At 42.0% G+C, this 12,742-nt stretch overlaps 1 protein-coding gene across 8 annotated transcripts; it reads left to right on the top strand.

The window, feature by feature from the left end:
- Nucleotides 1-4,196: 4,196 nt before the first annotated feature.
- Nucleotides 4,197-12,568, top strand: LOC120103861 (alkaline ceramidase-like). 8 transcript variants are annotated; one of them, XM_039132881.1, is made up of 6 exons: nt 4,231-4,353; nt 5,227-5,376; nt 7,580-7,935; nt 8,288-8,407; nt 9,998-10,231; nt 11,744-12,568. In XM_039132881.1, the coding sequence occupies exons 5-6, from the start codon at nt 10,110-10,112 to the stop codon at nt 12,255-12,257; spliced, it is 636 nt and encodes a 211-aa protein (XP_038988809.1). In that variant the 5' UTR covers nt 4,231-4,353; nt 5,227-5,376; nt 7,580-7,935; nt 8,288-8,407; nt 9,998-10,109; the 3' UTR covers nt 12,258-12,568. The 8 variants fall into 8 exon arrangements, with proteins under 8 accessions (XP_038988805.1, XP_008789852.2, XP_038988809.1 ...); XM_039132879.1 differs by having other exon boundaries at nt 8,288-8,523; XM_039132882.1 differs by having other exon boundaries at nt 8,277-8,523.
- The last annotated feature ends 174 nt before the right edge of the window (nt 12,569-12,742 follow it).

Below are 12,742 nucleotides of genomic sequence, written 5' to 3'. Positions count from 1 at the left end.
GGGACGACCTACACAACAGCCGGTCCCTTGTCCGACCGCATGACGTCGTCAATCTCTGCAACAAGAACGAGAATGGTCGAGGGCTGAGAAACCGAAGGAAAGAACGAGACGAAAGAGGAGAAAAGAGTCAAAAAAGAAATGGTGGCGGGCTCACGGTCGGTGGGGGACCGAGCTCGGACCGACATTCACCAAGGTATCCTCGGAAATAAGGCGGGCCACCGGGGGGAGCTGGCCCTCGGCAACCAACCCTTCAAGGCGGCCAAGCCATCGGATTCTCCCTCGACAGTCTCGATAGGCGATCGGGGGACTTCATCGGCGTCTCCCAGGTCGCCCCTGATTTCCAAGAGGGATCTTACATCGATGAAGAAGAAACGCTCCTTCAGCCGGTGAATGGAGGAAGGAGCCTCTTTGACGAGGCCGCACCCTCGCCGCGCCGCAAAGCACCACCACCCTTTGTCCTGGGGGTGGCCACTCAGGCTGTAGAACTCCCAAAAACATTCCAGAGTGGCGGGAATCTCGTGGCATGCGGCAGAGAACCTGGAAAGACCCGTCAGGGCACGCCACGAGTTCGGCACCAGCTGCGTCGGCGCAACTCTTAAACCCCGGAAGTACCTGCACGACTAAGTCCGAAGGGGGAAAGCGGAACCCGGCCTGGAGAATGCCTCATTGATGGCGATCTTCCCTGGAGGAGGATGGGACATCCTCTCCTCAGGCCCCGGGAGCGTAACGTTTGCAGGGCCTCGGGAAGGTGGTACGAGCACGAGTTTGTCTAAGTCCTCGGCGACCAGCTCCGACTTAATGCGGTCTGCTCTCACTTCGCCCATTCCTAATGGCCAATACCTACGGGTCAGGACGGGGACAAGAAGGGGGGAAAGACCGGAACGACTGGGGTACACTAGTACAAAGGAGAAAGTACGAAGAGCCCTAAGTAGAAGAATGGGGTAACTCACCGGAAGAGAAGGAAGAACGGCTCCGGGAGCGTCAAAGGAGAAGCAAGCGAACAGTCCGACGGCAACAACGGCAGCGCAAGGGGAAACTCGAAAATGTCTGTAAAGAGGAAGACGGACGGGGGAGGGCCCCCGGTTAAATAGGCGGAAAGGCGGGTGATGCCTCGATGACGCCAGAGGACGCCTAGCCGCCGAAGGGTCGCTCGCGCCCCAAAGGCAAATCGACGCCATTAAGGAAGGATGTCCGCCGAAATCCTCAGACTGCCAGGTCAGCAACAACCGCCATACGCCATAAAGAAGGCGGGAAGCTCGAAGCGCGCGCGCCTCTCCGAGGGATGGCGGCAATCTTGAAGCATCACTCCCTTCACCCGTTCTCCTTCTGGTTCCAGGCTCGGAAGTGGGCGGGCTCAATCACCCTTCCCTCAGGAGGCGCCTTTTGTGGGGCAAAACCGTGAGGCGCCGTGAGGAGGGCTCCGGGTACGCTCGACCCTCAAATCGGACCCAAAGCGGACAATACCTTCTGAGGGACACTCTCTCTTCCCCTGCTCGGCTGGTGTGTGGGCTCTGCTGGTGACGGGGTGCAAATCCCGCATCAGATGGCGCTAGAAGGAGGGCCTCGGCCCTCCGCCTATCCAGCAAGGAGCCGACCCGGGCACAGGACCTCCCCGCTGGGGGGGCTGTGTTACGGGGGGTTCCCCGAATTTAGTCCCACATCGGCTAATCAGCGGGAAGGTCTGTGCCATATAATGGGGGGGCTCAATCACCCTTCCCTTAGGAGGCGCCTTTTGTGGGGCAAAACCGTGAGGAGGGGCTCCGGGTACGCTCGACCCCCAAATCGGACCCAAAGCGGACAATACCCTTCTGAGGGACACTCTCTCTTCCCCTGCTCGGCTGGTGTGTGGGCTCTGCTGGTGACGGGGTGCAAATCCCGCATCAATTACCAACACCCTTAAACGGCTACATTCTTCAAAACAAGTATCAACTTGATGAAACAAACTAAAATTTAAGTGCTACAAGACTAATGCTGATGTCCTTGCTTGCTTGACTTGGCATTATTGATCATTGATCACCAAAATATACCATAAGCAACAAGACTTCTTTACTGTGCAATTTTGTAAAAGACCAGATTCTCCAAAAGAAACATATTCAAACTAAACAGGAAAAATACAGGTCCATGTGCCACTGCTTGGCCACTGATTTGGTGCTTTTGACTAGGCATGCCCCCTATTACCCTAAACTATAAGCAACAAGCTCTTCACCATTATTACCCTAAAAGAACCACATCCTCCATTTTTTCTTTGGGTAAGTGGCCATCCTCCTTTAATACTAGAATTTTTTATAGAAGTAAGCAACAAGCTCATCACCATTATTACCCTCAAGGCCACATCCTCCTTTTTTCTTTGCGTAAGTGGCCATCCTCCTTTAAAACTAGAATTTTTTATAGAAGAATCTCGCTTCATGCTCCACTTACTATAATTAGAAAAAAATTCCAAAGTTTACAGAATAATTAATAGAACATCTTATCTTTGGATTCCATTCCAGAGTGACAAATGTAGCACATTCTATATAACTTGCAACATCTCAAGAATACCAGAAAACTTTGATGGAATCGAAACAAAGGAGGCTAAGCATCTTATTCCAAGCCCTCAATCATTTTGTGCTTTGTAGTGGTCTTTATAATTTAGTAGCAGTGGCCTATATATGGGTAGAGAAAAAGTTACTCACTGCAACTAATGATTCACAGAAACCTCAGAAAACATGCACTAGTTGTCACGCCCCGCCTGTGTGGGGCACGTGAGGCCACCTAGTGCCCACGTGGGGGCCACATGAGGAGGGACCGCGAGGCTCCCCTGCCAGATATTGTCCGGTTCTGGGGCTTCACGCAAGCGTCCTTCATCCCTCTCCGGTTTTGTTTTCCTCCCAAAACACGTCTGCAAGATTTGGAGTCACTCGCCTCATATGCCCAGGCTCTGGAACGAGTCTTTCGGATGTAGGACTATTGGGCCTCACACCCTTCCCACCATCGGACAAAAGCCGTCCTTAGCTCTGATACCACTATGTCACGCCCCCGCCTGTGCGGGGCACGTGAGACACCTAGTGCCCACGTGGGGGCCATATGAGGAGGGACCACGGGGCTCCCCTGCCACATATTGTCCGGTTCCGGGGCTTCACACAAGCGTCCTTCATCCCTCCCCGGTTTTGTTTTCCTCCCAAAACGCGTCTGCAGGATTTGGAGTCACCCGCCTCATATGCCCAGGCTCTAGAACGAATCTTTCCGATATAGGACTATTAGGCCTTACACTAGTGAGATCAAAAAATTATACTCTACAAATGACCTCCAACATTACTCATTTGCCTATCAGCTACTTTGCAGATCTTGGATGAGGCAATCATCAAGAATAGCCAACTCGACACCCATGAATGCGCCCATGCGTGCATGTAGCTGGTTTTCAATGATATAGTTATGAATTCTATTAAACTCGAATCGATAATCATGCACAACTATCAACTCGATCTTGCTTTAGTCGAACAGAAATATGAACATTCCCTCTTCCTCTCACCTTTTTATATGTTATCTACTTTTCTTAGTGGGAACAAACTTTTTCCCCCTATTTTACTTCCCTCTTCACATATCCTTTGCTCCAGATCCATTTCTCAGGTCCACTTTAGTAATAAAATCCAAGCCATCACAGCCATCTGCCCCTAATCCCTCCAACTTCATCAGGACCAATTCGATCCAGAAGAATAAGCAATTAAAATTTAAGCATAAAGAAAAGAGATAGACTATTCTCGAAGATCGAAAAGAATAACACAATGACCATATCAAATGACCTAGATAATTATTTATTCCACAAAGAACTTTATCTCAAAACTGTGAGGACCGATCCAACCATGCATGGATTCGATTTTTATTTTCCAAGCCAAAGAAGAAAATAAGGAGAAGGAATGCATACAGAACGGATCGGTGGATCAGAGAAGGGAAATACGAACTCGGGCTGGGAAGAAGAGAAGGAATGCATGCAGTGCGGATCAACTGTTCCGAGATCCGAACTCGGGCTGGGAAGAAGAAAAGCTCGACAAGAATTTTGAGCGGACCTCCAATGGCTCCGGCCTTTTCGAGTGTTTTACTTTCGACCGGACCGGCCAATTAAACCGGTTGAGTCCCCGACCGCCGAGGTATACGGCTCAAGATAGAGCCATTTAATTCCGCGGACAACCCCTCGAGCCGATCATTGAACCGGACCCGAGGTGGAGTCCAACCGGTTAAGGAAAAACCGTCCGGTTTCCGCGTAATATAAAACAACCCTTTACTTCGCCCCCAGGCTCCGCGATTCCCATCGGCCGCTAGGGTTCTCGGAAGACATCCAGGTGACGCCACGAGAGCTCAAGGCCGGTCTCAAACCAGGTATCTCTCTTTCTCTCTCGGATTATGAGAAAAGAAGAGAAAATTGCAATGATTAGATAGGGTTATAGATATCATCCCCGCAATGAGTGTTTTTCTTTTTTCCATTTGATGGAGCTGGTCGTGGGATCAGTGGGAATTGAAGGTGGGATCTAAGGAAGATAGTTTTCACCAAAAAAAATTTGAATGGAAAATTCTTTGAATTTTGAGCGTTAGAGCATAGCTGTGGATTTGATTGCTAGTACGAGACAAACACCTTATGGGTGGTTTGAAAGAAGAGAGAATGCTTGTTCCCGTATTGATTCCTTCTCGTGGAAGTTCTTGAGACTTAGCTCACTGGATTCAGTGTTATAAGTCGTGACCTATTGGAACTCGGACAGCGGAGCAAAGCTAGTGCCTTTTCGTATGTTTAGGTCTTCTGTTAAAGGAATTGGGTTTCAACTTTATTGACTGGTATTTAGATTTCGAGTTCTGAAACTAGGGCTTGCCGTGTCTCCTTTGTTTCTATCCTTTTTTGATATGGTTGTTGCTTGGTGATATCCCTTCTGAACTCATGATGGTAAGCACCATGCTTTTATTCATGGAAATCATGATTATTATTTCTATTTGGTTAGAAATTTACTTCATCAAAACTTTAGATGAAATCTTGAAGGGTAAATTATCATACATGATAGTTTGCATTATGGGGATGTGATGCAATTTTGACCAATGACATTATACCTTATAGCACTCTAATATGTAAAGTGGTCGCCATTGTATGTATGTATGTTATGACCAACTAACATTAATTTATGTTTACCATTAATTTGTCGAGTACTGCTGCTATTTTTTCCCCTGTTATAATGGCTTATAATGGTTGTTATTGGAGATGTGCAGAAAACAGGCTGGCCTGAAAATATTGTAAGATTTTCAATATGTCAGGTTTGTGTTAATCTATGGCCAGATCCAACCCAAACCACTTGCAGCCGTCATCTATGTTTGGAAGCAAACTAGGCGGTGGCAAGTTTCTTTCCAAGTTCAGATCAGGTTGGAGAAACTAAAGTCCAATTCACCTACTTTCCTGGATACGTATTGGTCCTACTACCTTTAGATCTAGTCATACATCCGATACTCACGTTCTCTGTATCCAAGCTTGCATTGTCCAATCTCACGTGTTCTTCATGTGATCAATGCTTACTGTTAAACATCCTAGTAATTTTTGTCATTGAATCATTGATACGTTACCCTAGCTGGTCCCCTAGAACTCTTTCTTTTAATCCTCCGAGCCATCTTGTCAAGGTATGCTATCTCTTGCAAAAGCCCTAAAATCCTGTTTCCTATCAGAATTCTCTACTTGTTTCCTTATTTTTTTTATTTTAATTTGTGATGTGTACCTATTTAGGTCTCATCTCAATCCCCCCAGTTCTCAACCATTGCATTTCATAGTAACCGAATTGTGTTTTTTTGGAACGATTCTTGTTTTTTTTTTCAATAAAAACATTTTAGTGCATGATTTGAGGGAAATTGAATTGTTTTAGATTTATCAAGCATTGAAGCAGAGAGGGTTTTTGTTGGAAAGGGAGTGTAAGTATGAGGCTGAGAAATAGAATTAGTGCATGTGATTTAGATTAGGTTTTTTGCTTGATTACTGGCTCTGAGAAGTGTTTATGGTGGTCTTCTTCTAGTTCTTGGGATTCATCAATGTAAGGTTCACCGTCTTGTTACCAGACCTCGTATAGGTGCCATGCTGTTACTGTATCAATATATCGCGTATGGGGGTCAGTTTGGCGTACCGACACTTGGTACATCCTTTATACTGCATGCTAGTTTGGTACTGATATGGTATGATTGGCACGCATTAGTGCCGACTGGTACGGCAAACCATGTATTAATGTATTATAGCATCGAGAACTGGTGTGGAAAAGAGGATGTAACCATGAGGCTTAAATATTTTGGAGTTTTGGTTTGATAGAAATTGTCTTTATTGCTCGACTTATGGGCTTAAAGGATCTGATAGTCTTTATGATGAGGATAATTGCTTGTTATGGTTATTTTGGATAGAAATTTTGGGGTGGTATGTAGATGGCTTATTAATAAGAATATATATATTGTACTCTCTATCCTATTATGGGGAATATGATGCCTTTTTTACCTTTCGAGTTCACTGTTGAAGAAGAAAGCTTTGGGTGTCACTTAAGTTTGAAACCTTTGTTTGAGTAGTAATTCAGGAAAGTACCCATTATGAATTCTGTTCAAAGGGGGCCAAAACATGAAATAAGTGTAGTATTGGGATGTAGTTTACTTAATATTAATTCATACTTTGGCTTGGTTGTCATGCTGTTAATTTTGCAGTAGTTCAAAGTCTCTTCCTCTCAATTGGTTGATCTAGGGCCTTCGATTATGCATTTAAATTCTTTGATGTCTCATGACAACGATAGTAAGAAACTTGAGCATTTTTCCACATAGTTGGCTCTGAAGTTCGGGATGATGGAAGAAATTTTTATAAAACTTTAGTTTTGGAGGCTGAATTTGTACGGGTAAACATTAATCTATATAATCATTTTGATTTGAGGAGGCTTGCTCTCTGCTAAAAGAATTCTATTATTTTATGGTCTTTTTTATTTCCATTTTCCTTTTGTGGTCCTCTGGTAATTTTCTTCTAATTTAATATGGAATGGGGTCATGGCATATTGTCTGAGCTTTGTTTCTCCTGTTGGTTTCAAATTATTATTTACTGCTTATGAAAAAAATCTATTAATATCAGAAAGTTGTTAAAAATAATATAATTGAGACCATGGGGGATCTACAGGAGGGTAGAGACTGTAGAGTTAGGGAGAGAAATCTCTTCCTAGTTAGCGGTATGCATTGACCAGTGGTTTTGAATCCCAGTTGGTCCTTGAAATCTCTCCCTTGGGATCGTTTAATTCATCTTTGTAAGATAGATCCTGATGCACGCTAGGAGGTATTGAAATACTTCAATCATGTAAGGTTACAACCATAGACTTTTGGGTCCACAACTAGAGATTTGGATATCTGTTTCATGGATTGCTTTCAGGCTCACTTCTTTGGATGTGCTAGAACCTATAAATAGACTTTTTTGGACCGGGACTTGAACATGTTGTGATTGGATTTGGGATATAGATATCTTCTTTGTTTTATTTTGTCATAAATACTTTAATCTAATGTAAATTAAGTTTACTATTGGTGCTCTTATATGAATGCTTATGGGACAATTACTTATGCTCTGCAGGTGCGTCTGGTTGCCAACCATATGATTTAGCACCAGTACTTTTGTGTGTGGAGTTCGTTCATTATGTGAATTTGAAATTCGGTACATATTAATAGAGAAATGGCAGATTCAGTGGTATCAAGTTTCTGGGGTCCGGTAACATCCACTGTTGAGTTGTGTGAGAAAAACTATACCCATTCGTCATATATTGCAGAATTTTACAACACTATATCCAATGCGCCGTGCATACTTTTGGCACTCGTTGGACTTATAAATGCCTTACGACAACGCTTTGAGAAAAGATTTAGTGTTCTTCATATATCCAACATGATTCTTGCCATCGGGAGCATGATATTTCATGCCACATTACAGCATGTGTAAGCTCCTTATCCTGGTAGATCAGTATTTTGCAATATTCTTTTGTTATTTCCATAGATCATTCTGTTCATATTTGCATTTATCTTCTTATGTCTATGTACTCTAATTTTATTAGCATCCCTTTAAACTCTTAATAGAATTCTTAATAATCCAGGGGAAAAAAGATGTTCCTACACATAAATGTTCTGACACATCTAACAGGCAAAGAAAAGATTATGAATAGAGCTGTTTGCTTTTTGGCTGACATAAACGTAGAAAATTATCTCTAGCTTGCTATGTATCAGCCTGCATACATTGCTTCTGTTATTTATGAATTTCATTCAAGTTCACATGATATCAGACCTTCCACAGCTACAGGGTGGAACTATACGAACTAATATATTTATCCCCAAGCTATGTTGGCCCGGCTGGAGGGAGCAAGGAAGGTATTTTGCTGGTGAAGCCTCAACATGATGCAGCTGGGGTGATATAGTTCTGTTGGCATTGATACCTCTATTCTTAGTTTCAGTATTTACTTTGTAAAATTTTTCTGAAGCTCCAGTTGCTGAAAGAAAAGAAGCTACCTATCCTGCTTTATACATGCATGGGTAATAATTTATAGATTTGGTGTTTGCTGTTTATAAGGGCTCTCGAGGTTGAAATAATGGATAATTTTGGCTGAGCTTCTGAACCAGGTTGAGTCCAGGGTTTGAATGTTGTCTCAAATGTGCATCTGACTCCAGACAAGCATTACCTTAGCCCTTGTTTGACCTGGGCCCAAGCAGGGCCCCATTTTGTGCCATGCATCGTGACATGGCAATGACTTTTGCTTCCACATTAACTTCTGTCTTCATTGTTTCATATGCCACGACGGCCCCTGTGTTGCACATAGGTGTTAATAGGGAAAATTGTGTGCATACACCTCCCTTTTCTCCCTTTTGTTGTCTTTTGACTTTCCACCCATCTCAATATTATATGTTGGTGCAATTACCTACCTATAATTTGCTTTTGACTTGATTATGTCAAACCTCACTACAGATGAGTATTTCCTTCTATGGAAATTTAGATTGTGTATTAGTTGATTTTGATAGCGATTTTTTCCCTTGCTAAAAACCTTAGCAGCCAGGAACTTCTACTTATGATACCACACACATTTCAAGATCTTTCTGAAAACTTGCTTCAACATCAATTTCCCTAGTAATCCCATTCTTTTCTTTTTGAGAACCAGTTTTCATTCACCTGCTCTCAGTTCAGGTAATTAAGTGCAAAACTCTTAGTTATGGACAAGATTCTTTTGCATGATAGGTAATGGTCATTTACCATGGGATGATTGAGCTGAACTGGTAGTTGGTAATGCATCAGATAGATGTATAGGTCAATTGGAACAAGAGATTGTTGAATGAGTCAAGCATTCGTTGGCTAACCTTTGGATGCAATTACTGTATGGAAGGGGACATGGTTGAGCTTTCTGTTTTCAGTTCTGATACCATTCATAAATCGGTGACGGTTGTTGCATGAGTTTGTTGCTGACCAGGAATTTTTTTTCTCTGAGCAAAGTCGGTTATTCATAAAAATGGGAGGTGTTGCTGCCAGGAATAAGGCTTCCTATAGGGCTTTTAGAAGAGTGCCTCAAGTAAAAGAGGATATGTTGTGATTCATGAAGATAATGAATAGCGTAATTTTAGCAATTAAGGTCCTTCTACTGGCCTAGTCCTGTCAATTGAAGTTTTTTTACAGGTCTTAAGATCTTATTTTCTGAACTTAAGGTAGTATTTCCTTTCTTCTTCATGGACCGAGAATATTGCTTACCATTCAGGTGTTTTAGGTTGTTGGCTAGCACAAACTTCTATTTTAATCACTATTTGAGCATCAATGATCTACCCAGATTTCAGGAATAGTTCCAATATGCTTACGAGTGATAAATGGCATTGTAAAGAACTTACATACATACACACACACACATTAGCTCATGTTTGCTCAAACAGTTTCAGGTTATTTTATGAGATCTGCATGCTATTAAGTCAATGACCATGCATGCACATGCACGCGCACATATATTTTAGCTCATGTTTGCTCAAACAGTTTCAGGTTATTTTATGAGATCAACATGCTATTAAGTCAAATGAAGTTATGGGGGAGATCAGATTAGTTATTATTTCCTTTGAGTACGTGGACGGTAAATCATTATTCGAAGATGACTTCGTTTAGGCTTGTAGTAGTGGTGGCCAAGGGTAATATTGGTAACCAGCTACTTTTAACTAAGTGTTTGCAAGGGCTGATATGCAATTTTCCTGGTGAAAGTATTCATTTTCATAGGTATGTTGTTTCTACCGAATTTGGTCTGCTCAAATTTATCAAAACTTAGTTGTTTTCTATGTGCTTCCATATTGGTATTTTTTAAGTGGTTAATGATGTCTCTTGAGCCTCGACTGTCTACTATGAAGTCATGGATGGATTACCTCTGAATGTTAGTCTGGCTGCATTTTGGTAGTTTTTTGGTGTAACTAGTATACAAACGGGCGAGCATAGGATTGGAACAAGTGGACAAATGGGGCCATGCATTATTCTATATGTATTCATTTTGAGTATTGTTTTACTAATAGAGAAGAATGAAATGGCGGGAGTGGGGGAGCATATGATTGGATCAAGAGGGAGAATGTGGCGACTGGATTCAATCAGAATCTTATTGATTACAAACAAATGAGGCGATGGATATATGTGTGTGTGTGTGTATAATATTTTTTTTTTTACTTTTGGATATTGTTTTAATAGAGGAGGAGGATGAAATGATGGGACTGGGGAAGTATAGGATTGGATCAAGAGGGGTAATGTGGTGACTGGATTCGAATATTGGAATCTTATCGATAGCAAACAAATGGGGACATGCATTATTCCAGATTTGCACATCAAAACAATCTGTATTGGCATACTAACTGATGACATTGCCAACAAAATGACAGACCTAAAAACCTCAGCTAGTGCTTAGAGTTTTATATTAGAAAGGGTATATGTTGGGTGATAAATAGTGTGAAAATGCTAAACATGTATAATCTGATATCTCAGTGGTGTTGGAAATGAAATGTACACCCTCCACTATTGCAGCAGTCTCACTAAATAACTAAGGATATGTCCTTTCCACACAAGGGAGCCTTTCACATAATAAGTTGTCAGTAGGCCTTGAATACCATGGAGGCTTTTTTCACTGTCACTTTAGAAATAAAGCTTCGATTAAATTAGTAAATTTACTAGCTTATTTTTTTAAAATTCCAATTCATTGACAAGTTTTCTTGTGTTTTAAATTCCAACACATTGAACATTTTTTTTGTTAAATATGAACGCCTGCTAAATATTGAATCTAAAACTAATCATTATACAGAGAATTAAATATATGCCCCTATACAAACTGACACTTGCATCATAAGGACCCGTTCAGATACCTATGTTTCTACTGAATTCACAATGTGGCAGCAAACACTTGTTTTAAGCATTAGCTTGTCCCCTTTCCTCTTCATCTTCCCTCTCCATTGTCCTCTACTTCACCATATGATCCTCAATTATAAGACTTATAACCTCCGATTTTCTTATCCGGGCACCTATGTTGTAAATTTACTATCTGGCATGGTGCTTAAATTTCGACTTCATGTACTTATTTAACTCCCACAGATTTTATAACATGGCAAACCGCCAAATCCTTGGGCTGGCCATTATTTTGAGTTTTTGCTGTCGTTTTCGCTTATTTATACCAAGCTTTCGGATAATTTATTGGATTACTAAGTAGCTGATATTCTATCATTAAATTTACCTGATCACCTTTTACTCTACCTTCAGACTACAACAGAGTGATGAGACACCAATGGTATGGGAGATGCTGCTTTACCTTTATGTCCTCTACTCACCGGACTGGCATTATAGGAGTACCATGCCTACTTTCCTGTTCCTCTATGGTGCTGCCTTTGCCGTGGCCCATTCACTGGTGCGTTTTCGAATAGGATTCAAGGTGCACTACATCGTACTGTGTCTTCTCTGTGTTCCTCGGATGTACAAATACTACATTCAGACTAAAGATGTTGCAGCTAAGCGGCTGGCCAAACTCTATGTGGCAACAATATTTTTGGGGACTCTATGCTGGTTGTTTGACCGCATCTTCTGTAAGAAACTTTCACATTGGTACATGAACCCACAGGGTCATGCCTGGTGGCATGTACTTATGGGATTCAACTCATACTTCGCAAACGCATTCCTCATGTTTTGCCGTGCTCAGCAACTGGGATGGAAACCCCAGGTCGTCCACCTTTTTGGTTTCCCCTATGTGAAGATTCAGAAACCGAAAAAAAGGGAGTGACAGCAAGGTAGAAAGATTTCTCGAGGTGCTTGATGCTGGTTTCTTTTTTGATTCTGGAAACAAATTGTGCGAATTTTGCATGCGAGCTAGTAGAGACATTTTGTATGTTGGACATCAGTGATCCAAGTTTTGATGTTTTGACTGATTTCGTTAGTTTTCGACCTAAACTGGCGTTTTCTATGTATCATGCTTAATTGTTCAATCTGTGGAGATGGGCTGGATCCATGATCTTTTGTTTTCTTTTTCGATGCACAATATGTAGTCTCCTGATTGTAGATTTAAAATTAAATTCAATTTCTTTTTTTTTTTTCCATCTACTGAATCTTATGGAACAAATATTTCCTGCTTCCTGAGTTTGAGAAAAATTCAACTTCTGATGCACACAAGCTGGAGTGCTGCCGGTAGATGTTTGTGCTTTCATTTTGGCATCTAGGTGTTCTCATGTCTATATTTGATGTTTGATGGATTCTGAGCTCTGATGGAAC

Source organism: Phoenix dactylifera, chromosome 13 (genome assembly GCF_009389715.1).
Source record: "Phoenix dactylifera cultivar Barhee BC4 chromosome 13, palm_55x_up_171113_PBpolish2nd_filt_p, whole genome shotgun sequence".
Classification (NCBI taxonomy): domain Eukaryota; kingdom Viridiplantae; phylum Streptophyta; class Magnoliopsida; order Arecales; family Arecaceae; genus Phoenix; species Phoenix dactylifera.
The sequence above is the reverse complement of the archived record's forward strand: the minus strand, read 5'-3'. Positions and strand labels throughout refer to the sequence as shown.